The sequence below is a fragment of the Pan paniscus genome, chromosome 10, assembly GCF_029289425.2.
Source record: "Pan paniscus chromosome 10, NHGRI_mPanPan1-v2.0_pri, whole genome shotgun sequence".
Lineage (NCBI taxonomy): Eukaryota > Metazoa > Chordata > Mammalia > Primates > Hominidae > Pan > Pan paniscus.
Window position 1 is genome coordinate 108,126,275 of NC_073259.2, and position 17,904 is coordinate 108,144,178.

Here is a 17,904-nt window from a genome sequence, read left to right on the forward strand (position 1 = left end):
TTCTATCCCCCTGTAGCTCAGAATGTATTTGGAGCTAAAGCCTTTAAACAGACAATTACGGTAAAATGAGTTCACTGGGTGGGCCCTAGTCCATTATGATTCATATTCTTATAAGAACCGAACAGGAGGGACATACACACATACACAGAAGGAAGACCATGTGAAAACAAAGGGGGAAGATGACCATCTACAAAGAGAGCAGTCTCAGAAGAAACAATCCTGCTGAAGTCTTCATCTCAGACCTCTAGTCTCAGAACTGTGAGACAATAAATTTCTGTTGTTTAAGCCGCATAGTCTGTGGTATTTGTTATAGCAGTCCTAACAAATGAATATACTTACGTTTGAGCAGATATCTAAAACTGCAAGTGTACAAGCATTGTTTTGGCTTTTTCTTCTTTATTGTTAAAATACAATGTGTACGTTACTTTCACAATGGTAAAAGGAAAGTTAAGAGATTATAAAAGTTGGATCATTTAGTTTTGTTCAAAACAGAGATAATGAAGAATGAAAATTAACTCATCTACATGAGGGTGCAACATACTATATTCTCTACTTTTGTTTATTTTTGAAAATTTCTCTAAGAAAACATTAAATTAAAAAACAGTTAAACATAATCTAGCAATTCCACTACCAGGTATCTACAGGGGTCAAGTTTAAAATGCAAGGAAGGAATTTTGTAACTTTTTTCAGAAAAAAAAGTACAGATTATAGAATGAGATTATAATTCCTTTGGTACATGCTAACAAAGCTTGTATAAATAAGCCTGGATGGCTGGGAGTGTTGTCTCATGTCTGTAATCCCAGCGCTTTGGGAGGCCAAAGCGGGAGGATGGCTTGAACCCAGGAGTTTGACACTAGCCCAGGCAACACAGTGAGATCTTATATCTACAAAAAATTTAAAATTAGCTGGACATGATGGCTCATGCCTATAATCCTAGCTACTAGCGAGGCTGAGGTGGGAAGGTCACTTGAGTCCAGGAGTTTGAGACGGCAGTGAGCCACGATTGTGCCACAGTACTCCAGCCCAGGCACAGAGTGAGGCTGTCTCAAAAAAAAAGAAAAGAATTTTTTTAAAAAAAACAGCTTAGAAGTCATAAATACTGGAAACTACTCTTAACTCTGAAGAAAAATTACTTGTTCAGGGACAAGGTGGCAGGCGGGAGGCAGGACTAGTTTGCAGCTCCAACTCGGATGGACGTAGCAGTGTGTGGAGGCTCACATAGTGAATTTTTGCTCCAGAATCACTACAGGAATAAATCAGGAAAACTGGGAGGACCCGTAGACCCTCTGAAAGAAGCAGATTGCTCCTGCAGGACCTGAGAGACAACCCAAATACTGTGCTGGTACTCACAGCTGAGCCACAGATGGTTCACATCACAGAACTCTGTGCAGACAACCCCCAGTACCAGCCCAGAGCCTGGTAGACTTGCTGGGTGGCTAGATCCAGAAGAGAGATAACAATCACCACAGCTTGGCTCTCAGAATCCACACCCACAGGAAGAAAGGGAGAATACCGGCCAGGCACAGTGGCTCACGCCTGTAATCCCAGCACTTTGGGAGGTCAAGGTGGGTGGATCACCTGAGGTCGGGAGTTCAAGACCAGCCTGACCAACACAGAGAAACCCTGTCTCTACTAAAAATACAAAGTTAGCCTGGTGTGGTGGCAGGCGCCTGTAATCCCAACTACTCGGGAGGCTGAGGCGGGAGAATCACTTGAGCCCAGGAGAAGAAGGTTGCGGTAAGCCTAGATTGTGCCATTGCACTCCAGCCTGGGCAACAGGAGTGAACTCCGTCTCAAAAAAAAAAAAAGAAAAAGAAAAAAAGGGAGAATACCACTCCGAGGGAACATGCCATGGGACAAAAGAATCTGAACAACAGCCTTCAGTCCTAGACATTACCTCTGAGAGAGCCTACCCAAATGAGAAAGAACCAGAAAAACAACTCTGGTAATATGACAAGACAAGGTTCTTTAACACCTCCAACAAATCACAATAGCTCACCAGCAATGGACCCAAACCAAGAAGAAATCCCTGATTTACTTGAAAAAGAATTCAGGAGGTTAGTTATTAGGCTAATCAGGGAGGCACCAGAAAAAGGCAAAGCCCAATGTAAGGAAATCCAAAAAATGATACAAGAAGTGAAAGAAGAAATATTCAAGGAAATAGCATAAATAAAAACCAATAAAAACTTCAGGAATAAATAGACACACTCATAGAAATGCGAAATGCTATAGAAAGTCTCAGCAATAGAATTGAACAAGTAGAAGAAACAAATTCAGAGCTCGAAGACAAGGTCTTTGAATTAACCCAATCCGACAAAGACAAAGAAAAAAAGAATAAGAAAACATGAACAAAGCCTCCAAGAAGTCTGGGATTATGTTAAACAACCAAACCTAAGAATAATTGGTGTTCCTAAGGAGGAAGAGAAATCTAAAAGTTTAGAAAACATATTTGGGGGAATAATTGAGGAAAACTTCCCTGACCTCGCTACAGACCTAGACATCCAAATACAAGAAGCACAAAGAACACCTGGGAAATTCATCACAAAAAGATGATTGCCTAGGCTCATTGTCATCAGGTTATCTAAAGTTAAGACGAAGGAAAGAATCTTAAGAGCTGTGAGACAGAAGCACCAGGTAACCTATAAGGGAAAATCTATCAGATTAATAGCAGGTTTCTCAGCAGAAACCCTAGAAACTAGAAGGGATTCCAGCCCTATCTTCAGCTTCCTCAAACAAAACAATTATCAGCCAAGAATTCTTTATCTAGTGAAACTAAGCTTCACATGTCAAGTAAAGATACAGTGTTTTTCAGAAAAACAAATGCTGAGACAATTTACCACTATCAAGCCACCACTACGAGAACTGCTAAAACGAGCTCAAAATCTTGAAACAAATCCTGGAAACACAACAGAACCTCTTTAAAGCATAAATTTCAGAGATCTATAAAACAAAAATTAAAAAAAAAATTTAAAAATTAACAATTAAAAAAAAAAACAAGGTATACAAGCAACAAGTAGCACGATGAATGGAATGGTACCTCACGTCTCAATACTAACATTGAATGTAAGTGGCCTAAATGCTCCACTTAGAAAATACAGAACTGCAAAATAGATAAGAATTCACCTGTTGTGGGAAGTCAGGGACTCTGAACAGAGGGACCAGCTGGAGCCACGGCAGAGGAGTATAAATTGTGAAGATTTCATGGACATTTATCACTTCCCTAATAATATTCTTATAATTTTTTATGCCTGTCTTACTTTAATCTCTTAATCCTGTTATCTTTGTAAATTGAGGATGTATGTCACCTCAGGTCCACTGTGATGAATGCGTTAACTATACAAATTGATTGTAAAACGTGTATTTGAACAATATGAAATCAGTGCACCTTGAAAAAAAAAAAAACCAGAATAACAGCGATTTTCAGGGAACAAGGGAAGACAACCATAAGGTCTGACTGCCTACGGGGTCAAGCAGAACAGAGCCATATTTTTCTTCTTGCAGAGAGCCTATAAACGGACGTGCAAGTAGTGAAGATATCACTAAATTCTTTTCCTAGCAAGGAATATTAGTAATTAAGACCCTGGGAAAGGAATTGCATTCCTGGGGGGAGGTCTATAAATGGCCGCTCTGGAAGTGTCTGTCTTATGCGGTTGAGATAAGGACTGAAATATGCCCTGGTCTCCTGCAGTACCCTCAGGCTTATGAGGGTTGGGAAAAGATCACTCCCCAGTAAATTTGAGGTCAGACCAGTGCTCTGATCTTGAACCCTGTTTTCTGTTGCTTAAGATGTTTATCAAGACAATACATGCACAGCTGAACATAGACCCTTATTAGGAGTTTTTGATTTTGCCCTTTGCCTTGTGATCTTTGCTTTGCCCTTTGCCTTGTGATCTTTATTGGCCTCAAAAGCATGTGATCTTTGTTCTCCTTTTTGCCCTTTGAAGCATGTGATCTTTGTGACCTACTCCCTGTTCATACACCCCCTCCCCTTTTGAAGTCCTTAATAAAAACCTGCTGGTTTTGCGGCTCAGGTGGGCATCACGGTCCTACCACCATGTGATGTCACCCCCTGGCGGCCCAGCTGTAAAATTCCTCTCTTTGTACTCTTTCTCTTTATTTCTCAGATTGGCCGACACTTAGGGAAAACAGAAAGAACCTACAGTGAAATACTGGGGACAGGTTCCCCCAATATTCACCAACCATCTGCTGCCTTCAAGAGACTCACCTAACAAATAAGGACTCACACAAACTTAAGGTAAAGGGGTGGAAAAAGACATTTCATGCAAATGGACATTAAAAGCAAGCAGGAGTAGCTATTCTTGTATCAGACAAACCTTAAAGGAACAGCAGTTAAAAAAGACAAAGAGGGACATTATACAATGATAAAAGGCCTTGTGCAACAGTAAACTATCACAATCCGAAACATACATGCACCTAACACTGGAGTTCCCAAATTTATAAAACAATTACTAATAGGCCTAAGAAATGAGATAGATAGCAACACAATAATAGTGGGGGATTTCAATACTCAACTGACAGCACTAGACAGGTCATCAAGACAGAAAGTCAACAAAGAAACAATGGATTTAAACTATACTCCGGCCGGGCGTGGTGGCTCATGCCTATAATCCCAGCACTTTGGGAGGCCAAGGCAGGCAGATCACAAGGTCAGGAGATTGAGACCATCCTGGCTAACACGGTGAAACCCTGTCTCTACTAAAAAAAAAAAAAATACAAAAAATTAGCCAGGCAGGGTGGCAGGCACCTGTAGTCCCAGCTACTCTGGAGGCTGAAGCAGGAGAATGGCGTGAACCCAGGAGGCAGAGCTTGCAGTGAGCCGAGATCACACCACTGCACTCCAGCCTAGGCGACAGAGCAAGACTCCATCTCAAAAAAAAAAAAACTATACTCTGGAACAAATGGACTTAACAGATATTTACAGAACATTCCATTCAACAACTGCAGAATATACATTCTATTCAACAGAGCATGGAACTTTCTCCAAGAGACAGACCATATGATAGGCCACAAAAAAAGCCTCAATAAATTTAAGAAAGTTGAAATTATATCAAGCACTCTCTCAGATCACAATGGAATAAAACTGGAAATCTACGTCAAAGGAACCTTCAAAACCATGTAAATACCTGGAAATTAAATAACCTGCTCCTGAATGATCACTGGGTCAAAAATGAAATCAAGATGGAAATTTAAAAATTCTTCGAACTGAACAACTATAGTGACACAACCTATCAAAAACTTTGGGACACAGCAAAGGTGGTGCTGAGAGGAAAGTTCATAGTTCTAAATGCCTACATCAAAAAGTCTGAAACAGCACCAACAGACAACCTAAGGTCACACCTCAAGGAACTAGAGAAACAAGAGCAAACCAAACCCAAATCCAGCAGAAGAAAGGCAATGACCAATATCAGAGAAGAACTAAATGAAATTGAAACAAACAAAAACAATACAAAAGACAAATTAAACAAAAAGCTGTTTCTTTGAAAAGATAAATAAAATTGATAGACCACTGGCAAGATTAACCAAGAAGAGAGAAAATCCAAATAAGTTCAGTAAGAAACAAAACAGGAGATACTACAACTGACACCACAGAAATACAAAAGGTCATTCAAGGCAACTATGAACACCTTTATGTGCATATACTAGAAAACCTACAAGAGATGGAAGAATTCCTGGAAAAATACAACCCTCCTAGCTTAAATCAGGAAGAATTAGATAGTCTGAACAGACCAATAACAAGCAGCCAAACTGAAATGATAATTTAAAAATTACCAACAAAAAAAAGTCCAGGACCAGCTAAAAAAAAAAAAAAAAAACTTAGGAATATACCTAACCAAGGAAGTAAAAGACCTCTACAAGGAAAACTACAAAACACTGCATTAATGTTAGTTACAAAACACTGCTGAAAGAAGTCATAGATGACACAAACGAATGGAAACACATCCCATGCTCATTGATGGGTGGAATCAATATTGGGAAAACGGCCATACTGCCAAAAGCAATTTACAAATTCAATGCAATTCCCATCAAAATACCACCATCATTCTTCACAGAACTAGAAAAAACAATTCAAAATCTCATATGGAACCAAAAGAGTCTGCATGGCCAAAGCAAGACTAAGCAAAAAGAACAAAACTGGAGGCATCATATTACCTGATTTCAAACTATACTATAAGGCCATACTCATCAGAACAGCATGGTACTGTATAAAAATAGGCACATAGACCAATGGAACAGAATAGAGAATCCAGAAGTAAACCCAAATACTTACAGCTAACTGATCTTCAACAAGGCAAACAAAAACATAAAGTGGGGAAAGGGCACACTTTTCAACAAATGGTGCTGGGATAACTGGCTAACCATATGTGGGAGAATGAAACTGGATCTTCTTCTCTCACTTTACACAAAAATCAACTCAAGATGGATTAAGGACTTAAATCTAAGCCCTGAAACCATAAAAATTCTAGAAGATAACATTGGAAAGACTCTTCTACACATTGGCTTACACGAGGATTTCATGACCAAGAACCTAAAGGGGAATGTAATAAAAGTAAAGATAAATTGCTGAGACTTAATTAAACAGCTTTGCACAGCAAAAGGAACAGTTAGAAGAGTAAACAGACAACCCACAAAGTGGGAAAAACTCTTCACAATCTATATACATCTGACAAAGGACTGATATCCAGAAGCTACAATGAACTCAAATCAACAAGAAAAAAACAAACAATCCCACCAAAAAGGGATTGATGGCTGAGACAATGAGTAGACAGTTCTCAAAAGAACATATACAAATGGCCAACAAACATAGAAAAAAATGCTCAACATCACTAATGATCAGGGAAATGCAAATCAAAACCACAATGCAATATCACCATTCTCACTTCAAGAAAGGCCATAATCAAAAAATAGTACATGTTGGCATTGATGCAGTGAACAGAGAATACTTCCACACTGCTGGTGGGAATATAAACTAGTACAACCACTATGGAAAACAGTGTGGAGATTCCTTAAAGAGCTAAAAGTAGGCAGAGCATGGTGGCTCACGCCTGTCATCCCAGCACTTTAGGAGGCTGATGCGGGCAGATCACAAGGTCAGGAGTTCAAGATCAGCCTGGTCAACATGTTAAAATTTTGTAAAAATACAAAAATTAGCTAGATGCAGTGGTGCTACTCAGGAGGCTGAGGGAGGGGAATCGCTTGAACCCAGGAAGTGGAGGTTACAGTGAGCCTAGATCGTGCTGCTGCACTCCAGCCTGGGCGACAGAGTAAGACTCCATCTCAAAAAACAAAAAAGGCACTAAAAGTAGAACTACCATTTGATCCAGCAATCCCACTACTTGGTATCCACCCAGAGGAAAAGAAGTCATTATATGAAAAAGATACTTGCACACACGTTTATAGCAGCAAAACTCGCAATTACAAAACGTGGAATCAACCCAAATGCCCAGCAATCAATGAAAGGATAAAGAAACTGTGGTGGGTGGGGGTGTTTGTGTGTGTGTATGTATATACATACATATATGTGCGTGTGTATATATATGTATATACATACATGTGTGTATGTGTGTATATATATGATGGAATACTACTCAGCCATAAAAAGGAATGAATTAATGGCATTTGCAGCAACCTCTAGCAATCAGTGAGTGGATAAAGAAACTGTGGTTGTGTGTGTGTGTGTGTGTGTGCGCGCGCGCGCATGTGTGTGTGTGTATTCTACACCAGCCTGGTGTAGCCTGGCCAACATGGTGTGTGTGTGTGTGTGTGTGTGTGTGTGTGTGTGTGTGTGTATATGTATATATATGATGTGTATATCTATGAAGTGTATATATATATACACATATATATGTGATGGAATACTACTCAGCCATAAAAAGGAATGAATTAATGGCATTTGCAGCAACCTCTAGCAATCAGTGAGTGGATAAACTGTGGTTCTGTGTGTGTGTGTGCGCGCGCGCGTGTGTGTGTGTGTATTCTACACCAGCCTGGTGTAGCCTGGCCAACATGGTGTGTGTGTGTGTGTGTGTGTGTGTGTGTGTGTGTGTGTGTGTGTATGTATATATATGATGTGTATATCTATGAAGTGTATATATATATATACACATATATATGTGATGGAATACTACTCAGCCATAAAAAGGAATGAATTAATGGCATTTGCAGCAACCTGAATCAGACTGGAGACTATTATTCTAAGTGAAGTAACTCAGAAACAGAAAACCAAACATCGTATGTTCTTCCTCATAACTGGGAGCTAAGCTATAAGAATGCAAAAGCATAAGAATGATACAATGGACTTTGAGGACTCAGGGGGAAAGGGTGGGAAGGGGGTGAGGGATAAAAGACTACAAATAGGGTACAGTGTATACTGCTCCACTGATGGGTGCAGCAAAATCTCACAAATCACCACTAAACAACTTACTCATGTAACAAAACACCACCTTTTCCCCAATAACCTATGGAAATAAAAAATTTTTTTAAATAAAAATAAAATAGAATAAAATTTTTAAAAATTACTTGTTCAATGATATATTTTATTTAAGAAAAACAATTATGGGGGCATGGCTGGAATACTACGATTATGCAATAACAGACAATGGCCATGGTGAATACAGGGGCAAAGGGGAGCAGTGTAATACAGTGGGGAAAAAACAATGAATTTAGATTTACAAGACAATGCTTGAGTTTCAACTGTGCCATTTTACTCCCTATGAGATGCAGAGCAGATGTCTTCCTTCATCTATCTTGAGTTTTCTCATCTGCTTAGGAAGGCAGCTGAGAGAAACAAATGAGAAACACACACAGATAAACAAAACAAAACAAAAAACCACAAAAGATTGTTGAAACATGAAGATAGGATTAAATGCCAGAAGGTTTTTTATTTTTAATTAATTAATTTTTTTTTTTTTTTGAGACGGAGTTTCGCTCTTGTTGCCCAGGCTGGAGTGCAATGGCATGATCCCAGCTCACCGTAACCTCTGCCTCCCAGGTTCAAGCGAACAGATTACAAGCATGTGCCACCACGCACGGCTAATTTGGCATTTTTAGTAGACGGGGTTTTACTACATTGGTTAAGCTGGTCTTGAACTCCTGACCTCAGGTGATCCACCCGCCTCAGCCTCCTAAAGTGCTGGGATTACAGGCATGAGCCACTGCACCTGGCCAATGCCGGAAGTTTAACCCAAACTAGGAATAAAGCAATAAAACAGATAGACAGCCTTGTAATTCCCAGGATGCCATCTCTTAATTTAGCAACAAAGGCAAAATCTATGGTATAAGGATCAGAAGTTCCTTTTGAAACTAAAAACATATATTAATAGGGTGGGTGCGGTGGCTCATGCCTGTAATCTCAGCACTTTGGGAAGCCAAGGAGGTCAGATCATTTGAGGCCTAGAGCTCAAGACCAGCTTGGCCAACAAGGAGAAAAGAAACCTCACCTCTACTAAAAAAAAAATTAACAAAAATCAGCCAGATGTGGTGGTGCATGCCTGTAGTCCCAGCTACTCAGGAGAATCACCTGAACCTGGTAAGCAGAGGTCGCAGTGAGCTGAGATCGCACCACTGCATGCCAGCCTGGGCAACAGAGCAAGAATCTGTCTCAGAAAAAAAAACAACATATATTAATAAATCAATATTAAATAAATGGGCAAATAGGTCTAAGTATTTTGGAGTTCTACTTTTAAAGAAAGGACATAAAACTTGTTATGCTTCTGATAACAAAACCTATTTCATCTAAATATTTTCAACTATGATTTTCAGCTAGCATGATGAAAAAGGTATCACAGAAAAGAGGGCAACATTTAGTTTAAGAATTCCGAGATGGGCCAGGTGCAGTGGCTCACACCTGTAATCCCAGCACTTCGGGAGGCTGAGGTAGGCAGACCACTTGAGGCCAGGAGTTAGAGACCAGCCTGGCCAACATGACAAAACCCTATCTCTATCAAAAACACAAAAATTAGCCGGGAGTGTTGGCACACACATGTAGTCCCAGCTACTCGGAAGCCTGGGGCACAGGAATTGTTTGGGCCCGGGAGGCAGAGGTTCCAGTGAGCCAAGATCACGCCACTGCACTCCAGCCTGGGCGACAGAGCAAGACTCTGTCTCCAAAAAAAAAAAAGGAATTTCTAGATGAACTGAGACAATAGCAGAGAGTTTTAATATTCAAAGAATACAAATGTACAATCATTTTAATGTTAGGAAGCTAAAGAGTTTTAATATTCAAAGAATACAAATGTACAATCATTTTAACGTTAGAAAGCCAAAGAAGCTTCTAAAAATAAAAATTCATGTAATTCAATATTTCTGAAAATTGTAAATGCCAAAAGTTGCCCAAAGTATACATTTAGGCATTTTAAAACAGTCAAAAAATTCTCTACAGCTAAAAGGACAACTTCAGTTACTTTTTCAATAATATATAAATGAAGTTATATAGCTGACATATAAATGGAGTTTTACTAAGGGGAAACAAATGACTTTATTCTACAAATAACCTAGCTTTCATTGATTCTTTAACAAACAGCTATTAAGCACAAAGTAAGTTGAATATCTGGAATAAAATGAACATAAATACCAGATGCGCTGGACACGGCGGCTCATGCCTATAATCCCAGCACTTTGGGAGTCCAAGGTGGGCAGATCACTTGAGGTCAGGAGTTCAAGACCAGCCTGGCCAACATGGTGAAACCCTGTCTCTAGTAAAACACAGAAAAATTAGCTGGGCCTGGTGGTGCATGCCTGTAATCCCAGCTACTCAGGAGGCTGAGGCACAAGAATCGCTTGAACCTGGGAGGCCAAGGCTGCAGTGAGCCGAGATCGTGCCACTGCACTCCAGCCTGGGCGACAGAGCGGGACTCTGCCTTGGAAAAAAAAAAAAAAAAAAAAAACGAAAAAACCTCATGATTCCTGCCATCAAGGATTCTACAAGCTAGGGAGGGAAAAGGATACATAAACAAATAATAGCAACATCTAAAACTGTTAGACTAGACTTATGCACTATACACAATAAGAATAAAGAACAATAGGGGCTGGGCACAGTGGTTCATGCCTGCAATCCCAACATTTTGGGAGGCCAAGGCAGGAGTATGGCTTGAGCCTAGGAGTTTGAGATCAGCCTGGGCAACACAGTGAGATGCTATCTCTCAAAAAACTAATAATAAATAAGGAACAATACAGTTTTATTTATTTTTCATATTTATAAAACTCAAAAATATTAACAAGAAAAAATACTTTCTCAAATAATGGACAAATAATAATTTAAAACTCTCTTACTTGGAAAATCCTTTCCATCTGGATAGTAATATTCTGTGAATTCTATATAGACAGCTGACATTTCTTGTGGAAGATACAGGGATTTTTTATTGCAGCAAATCATGCTTTTGGGGGAAGAACGACATTGTTCCGCTGTAGAGACCTGAAAAGATAAATAAGTTTACTGAAATCACACTGAATAAAAACCTTTCCAAATAATTTATGCAACCCAGACAGTACTTTTAAAACTACTTACAAAACTTTGCTAATGGTTAATTTCCAGTGTAAACTTTATTATATATTTAACTTCACATGGAATTACTTTTAAACACCCATCAACTATTCAGAAAACTCTATAATCTTTTTGGATCCTTATCAATCACAAAATCAACACTGTACAATATTCCTTACAAACTTATTATTGTGAGCCTTAAAAACAACAGAAAAATGATAACGATATTCTATCAGATAATATAGATAAGTAAATGGCAGTCAGGACATAGATCCAAGTCCTCAAATCCAGAATGCTTCCCCGTATGCTGTTTAAAATAATCTTTACCATAATCTCTCCATTACCATGAAAAGTAACAGAGCTATATGCAGTTTCTGCTTGAGATAATAAAAATTCTGGAGACAAATAATGGTACTGGTTACACAACAACGTGAATGTGCTTAACGACAATTATTATATAATATATAGATACAGACACAGCTTTTTTTTTTTTTTTTTTTTTTTTTTTGGTAGAGACGGGGTTTTGCCATGTTGGCCAGGCTGGTCTCAAACTCCTGACCTCAAGCAATCCACCCACCTCAGCCTCCCAAAGTGCTGGGATTACAGGCGTGAGCCACTGCACCTAGCCGATATTATTAGGTTGGTGCAAAAGTAATTGCAGTTTTGCCATTACTTTCAATGGCAAAAACCTAAATATGTATGTGTGTGTATATATATATATAATTATTATTGTAAATTCAGTCATACCTTACCACAATAAAAAATTAATTTAAAAATAATAGCTATAAACACTTCTGTCAAATAGTTTGATCGCTCGAATTCATTTTCCAAAAAGACTATGTTTTATACACAAATCAATAAATGTGATTCACCACAAACAGAACTAAAAACAAAAACCATATGATTATCTCAATAGGCAAAGAAAATGCTTTTGATAAAATCCAACATCCCTTCACAATAAAAACCCTCAACAAACTATGAATCAAAGAAACATACCTCAAAACAGTAAGAGTAATCTATGACAAACTCACAGCTAACATCGTTCTGAAGCGGCAAAAGCTGAAATCATTCCCCTTAAGGAATGGAACAAGACAAGGATGCCCCCTCTCACGACTCCTATTCAAAATAGTACTGGAAGTTCTAGCTAGAGCAATCAGGCAAGAGAAAGAAAGAAAGAAAGGGCATCCAAATAGGAAAAGAAGTCAAATTATTTCTCTTTGCTGACAATATGATTCTATACCTAGAAAATGCTAAACTCCACGAAAAGACTCCCATGACTGATAAGCAACTTCAATAAAGTTTCAGGATACAAAATCAATGTAAACAATCAGCAGTATTTTTATATACCAGTAACATTCAAGCTGAAAGCCAAACAACAACAACAGCAACAACAAATCCTAGGAATACATCTAACCAAAAGATAAAAGATCTCTACAAGAACTGGGCCAGGCATGATGGCTCACACCTGTAATCCCAGCACTGTGAGAGGCTGAGGCGGGCAGATCATTTGAGGCCAGGAGCTCGAGACCAGCGTGGCCAACATGGCGAAACCCCATCTCTACCAAAAATACAAAAATCAGCTGGGCGTGGTGGCACACGCCTGTAATCCCAGTTACTTGGGAGGCTGAGGCATAAAAATCGCTTGAACTCAGGAGACGGAGGTTGTAGTGAGCTAACACCACTGTATTCCAGCCTGGGCAACAGAACAAGACTCTGTTTCAAAAAAAAAAAAAAGTCCACACTGCTGAAAACAATATACAGACTCAATGTCATTCCTATCAAACTACAAACATCATTTTGCACAAAATTAGAAAAAAAATTTAAAATATTTAAAAATTCATATGAAACCCAAAAGCCTGAATAGCCAAAGCAACTCTAAGAAAAAAGAACAAAGCTGGAGACATTACATAACTATACTATAAGGAACCAAAATGGCATGGTACTGATACAAAAACAGAGACATAGATCAATGGAACAGAATAGAGAACCCAGAAATAAAATCGCACACCTATAACTATCTGATCTTTGACAAATTCAACAATCACAAGCAATGGGGAAAGGACACCCTATTCAATGAATGGTGCCTGGATGACTGGCTAGTCATATTTAGAAGAATGAAACTGGACCCCTACACCTTCCTTTTTTTTTTTTTTGAGACGGAGTCTAGCTCTGTCACCCAGGCTGGAGTGCAATGGCATGATCTCAGCTCACTGCAACCTCTGCCTCCCGGGTTCAAGCAATTCTCCTGCCTCAGCCTCCTGAGTAGCTGGGATTACAGGCGCGCACCACCACGCCCAGCTAAGTTTTGTATTTTTAGTAGAGATGGGGTTTCACTATGTTGGCCAGGCTGGTCTCGAACTCCTGACCTCGTGATCCGCCCACCTCGGCCTCTCAAAATGCTGGGATTACAAGTGTGAGCCACCACGCCCGGCTACACTTTCTACTATATACAAAAATTAACTCAAGATGGATCAAATATTTAAATATAAGAAGTCAAACTATAAAAGTCCTAAAAGAAAAGCTAGGAAATACCATTCTGGACATAGGCTTTAGCAAAGAATTTATGGCTAAGACCTCAACGGCAATCACAACAAAAACAAAAATAGACAAGTGAGACCTCATTGGAGAGCTTCTATACAGCAAAATAAACTATCAACAGAGTCAACAGACATCCTACACAATGGGAGAAAATACTCACAAATTGTTCATCTGACAAAGGTCTAATATCCAGAATCTATAAGGAACTTGAACAAAAGTCAACAAGCAAAAACCAAACACCATTAAAAAGTGGGCAAAGAACATGAACACACACTTCTCAAAAGAAGACGTATGTGCAGCCAACAAGCATATGAAACAATGCTCAATACACTAATCATCATTAATCATCAGAGAAATGTAAATCAAAACCACAGTGAGATACCATCTCAGATACATTAGTTAGAATGGCTATTATTAAAAAGTCAAAATACAGATGCTGGTGAGGCTGCAGTACTGCATGTTCTGACTTACAAGTGGGAGCTAAATGTTGGGTACGCATGGAGACAAAAAAGGGAACAACAGACACTGGAGACCCCAAAAGGAGGAAGGGAGGAAGGGGAATAAGGGCTGAAAACCTACCTGTTGGGTACTATGCTGACCACCTGGATGGTGGGATAATCACACCCTGAACCTCAGCATCATGCAATATAAAAATGTAACAAACCTGCACATGTACCCTGAGTTTACAATAAAAGTTGAAATTAAAAAAAAAAAACTATTAGTTTTAAGGTTCTGGTTACATTTTTTTCACCCCCCAAAACCAGCTAATGTCATCAAAAATGTATATATTAATATTCATAAAGTTCAACCAATAAAGTTTTATCAGTTTCATTTATTTGTTTTAGTTTAGTATACCCAGAGATTTTTTTTTCCATTCATCATTCAATAGACGTGTATATGTCTCATATGAAGTAGAATAATTTTTCAATGGTTTACTTATGTTTCCTCTTATATAAACTGCCTCAGCAATCTTTTTTTTTTTTTTTTTGAGATAGAGTCTCACTCTGTCATCCAGGCTGGAGTGCAGTGGCACAATCTCGGCCCACTGCAACCTCTGCCTCCTGGACTGAAGTGATTCTCGTGCCTCAGCCTCCCGAGTAGCTGGGACTATAGGCATGCACCATCACTCCCAGCTAATTTTTGTATTTTTACTAGGGAGGGGGTTTTGCTATGTTGGCCAGGCTGGTCTCCAACTCCTGACCTCAAGTGATCCACCCGCTTTGGCTTCCCAAATGGCTGGGATTACAGGCGTGAGCCAACGTGCCCAGCCAAATTGCTTAATCAATCATTTTAATTTGTATAGTCTTTATAAATTCAAGTCAGTTCCTTACAGTATCTAATTAAAAAGCTTTTCTCTGCATATATGGAAACAAATTCTTTTCAATTCAAAATGTCAACTTATTTTAACAAATAACAGCTTATTTCTTTTTTCCTCTAATAGTTAAAAACCTATTCGAATTGGGACAAACATACTATCTTATGTTCTTCTACTTACTTTTGTTTATTTTGTTTTGTGTTTGGTGTGGTTGCGTATATATATGTGGGGTTTTTTACTGTATTTCACTCACAACCATGTGGGATTATAAGTGATTCCTCTTTCTCATTTCCACATAAATTTATTTAAATCCTAAAATTTAAAGAGTCTTTTAAAAAGCTGGAGCATATGGTCATGCACCATATAATGACATTTCTGCCAATGACAGGCCACTTATAAGATGTGGATCCCATAAGATTATAACACAGCTTTTCTACTGTATTTTTACTGTATATTTTCTATGTTTGGTAAGGTTTAAATACACAAATACCATTGTGTTATAACTGCTACGGTATTCAATACAGTAACATGATATACAAGATTACAGCCTAGGAGGAATAGGATATACCATACATATAGCCTAGGAGTGTAAGTAGGCTACATACCATCTAAGTACAGTTAATGATGTTAAGCAACACATGACTGTATATCGAATGTAAAGTAAGCAGTAACTGCATAATGAGAAAATAACTGTTAAATCAGTTTCTAAACATTGGCACTTCTGACATTTTAAGCTAGATAATTCTTCATTGTGGGGAACTGACCAGCACATTGTAGGATTTAACAGGCAGCATCACTGGTCTTTACTCACTAGAGGTCAGCAGCATCCCTGTCCAGTTGTGACAACCAAAACTATCTTCAGATATTGCCAAATGTCCCCTGGGGGGCAAAATTGGTCCCAGAGGGGAATCACTGAGTTAAATAAAAACTTTTCACATAAAACTAAGTCTCAAAGCCACAGACTTATCAAAATAAACCAGAACAATTTATAAATGATAAATCTAGAAATCTTTTACTTTTTAAGAATAGGTCATATATTATCGTGTTGGTCTCAAACATTGCAATTAGACCACGTTAGGTGATTATAAGCTGAGTAAGATTGTTAGTGTAAATAGGACAGAGTTCTTAGCTATAGAATTATATTCACAGTATAGCCAATACAGTATATATAGTATACTGTAGTTCCATAAAGCAAAAAAGGCATTTTAGATCCTTCCACAGAGACTATTGTGTAATAAGCAAATTGGTCTCCCTTTGACCCTGCTCCTGGGAAGCAACTAGGAATTGGAATTTCCTATTTATGGTTGGCCCTTGATATAGTTTGGATATTGTTCCCTCTAAATCTCATGTTCAATTGTAATCCCCAGTATTGGAGGTGGAGCCTGATGGGAGGTGTTTGAGTCATGGGGGCAGATACCTCATGGCTTGGTGATGTGCTCACAACAGTGAGTTCTCATAAAGTCTGGTTGATTAAAAGTATGTGGCACCTCCCTGCGCCACTCTCTGTCTTGCTCCTGCTTTTGCCATGTGACGTGCCTGCTCCTGCTTTACCTTCCACCACGTGTAAAAGTTCCCTGAGGCCTCCTCCCCAGAAGCTGAGCAGATGCCCACATCATGCTTCCAATATAGCCTGCAGAACCAAAAGCCAATTAAACTTCTTTTCTTTATAAATTATCCAGTCTCAGGTACTTCTTTACAACAACACAAGAACAGCCTAACACAGCCCCTGACACCACAGCTGATAGTTTATGATAGCAAAACGACGCAGGGTGGAGCTGGCCACACTTGATAGCCTAGTTGCGTTAAGAGGGTGGGGGCTTTGGGTAATCTGATTACCAATTCACCTAGAGATTGAGTAAAACCTCATGACCAATACTTCATGCATATTGTTAAATATCCATCCATCCATATATTTACACATCTATATAGGGTTCCACACCCTTAGAAAGCTAACAAGTCCTGAGGAAAAGTTTCACATTTCAAGTGCTCCAAGATGCTGTTTTATTATTATTACATCAGTGTACTGTGGGGGTGATATGGTTTGGCTGTGTCCCCACCAAAATCTCATCTTGAATTGTAACTCTGACAGTTCCCACGTGTTGTGTGAGGAACCTGGTGGGAGGTGATTGAATTATGGGGGCAAGTCTTTCCTGCACTGTTCTTGTGGTAGTGAATGAGTCTCACAAGATCTGATGGTTTTAAAAATGGGAGTTTCCCTGCACAAGCTCTCTCTTTGCCTGCCACGATCCATGTAAGACATGACTTGCTCCTCCTTGCTTTCTGCTGCCATAGTTGTGACTTCCCCAGCCATGTGGAACTGTACGTCTATTAAACTTTTTTCCTGTATAAATTGCCCAGTCTTGGGTATGTCTTTATCAGCAGTGTGAAAACCGACTAATACAGTAAATTGGTACTAGTAGAGTGGGACACTGCTGAAAAGATACCTGAATGTGGAAGTGACTTTGGAACTGGGTAACAGGCAGAGGTTGGAACAGTTTGGAGGGGTCAGAAGATGACAGGAAAATTTGGGAAAGTTTGGAATTTCCTGAGA

The 17,904-nt window shown here is 39.0% G+C and overlaps 1 protein-coding gene across 4 annotated transcripts in view; it reads right to left on the bottom strand.

Annotated features, from left to right (window-relative positions):
- The window catches only part of BLTP3B (bridge-like lipid transfer protein family member 3B), a 116,827-nt gene that overhangs the window by 29,630 nt on the left and 69,293 nt on the right, over positions 1 to 17,904 (bottom strand). For 3 of the 4 annotated variants that reach the window (XM_008958044.5, XM_003832605.5, XM_008958043.5), the window contains one exon: positions 11,290 to 11,431. In XM_008958044.5, the coding sequence (XP_008956292.2) occupies positions 11,290 to 11,431 (142 nt within the window). Of the gene's footprint in view, positions 1 to 8,537; positions 8,797 to 11,289; positions 11,432 to 17,904 lie in introns of those variants that run through there. The other variant, XM_034934328.4, reaches the window with a different exon arrangement.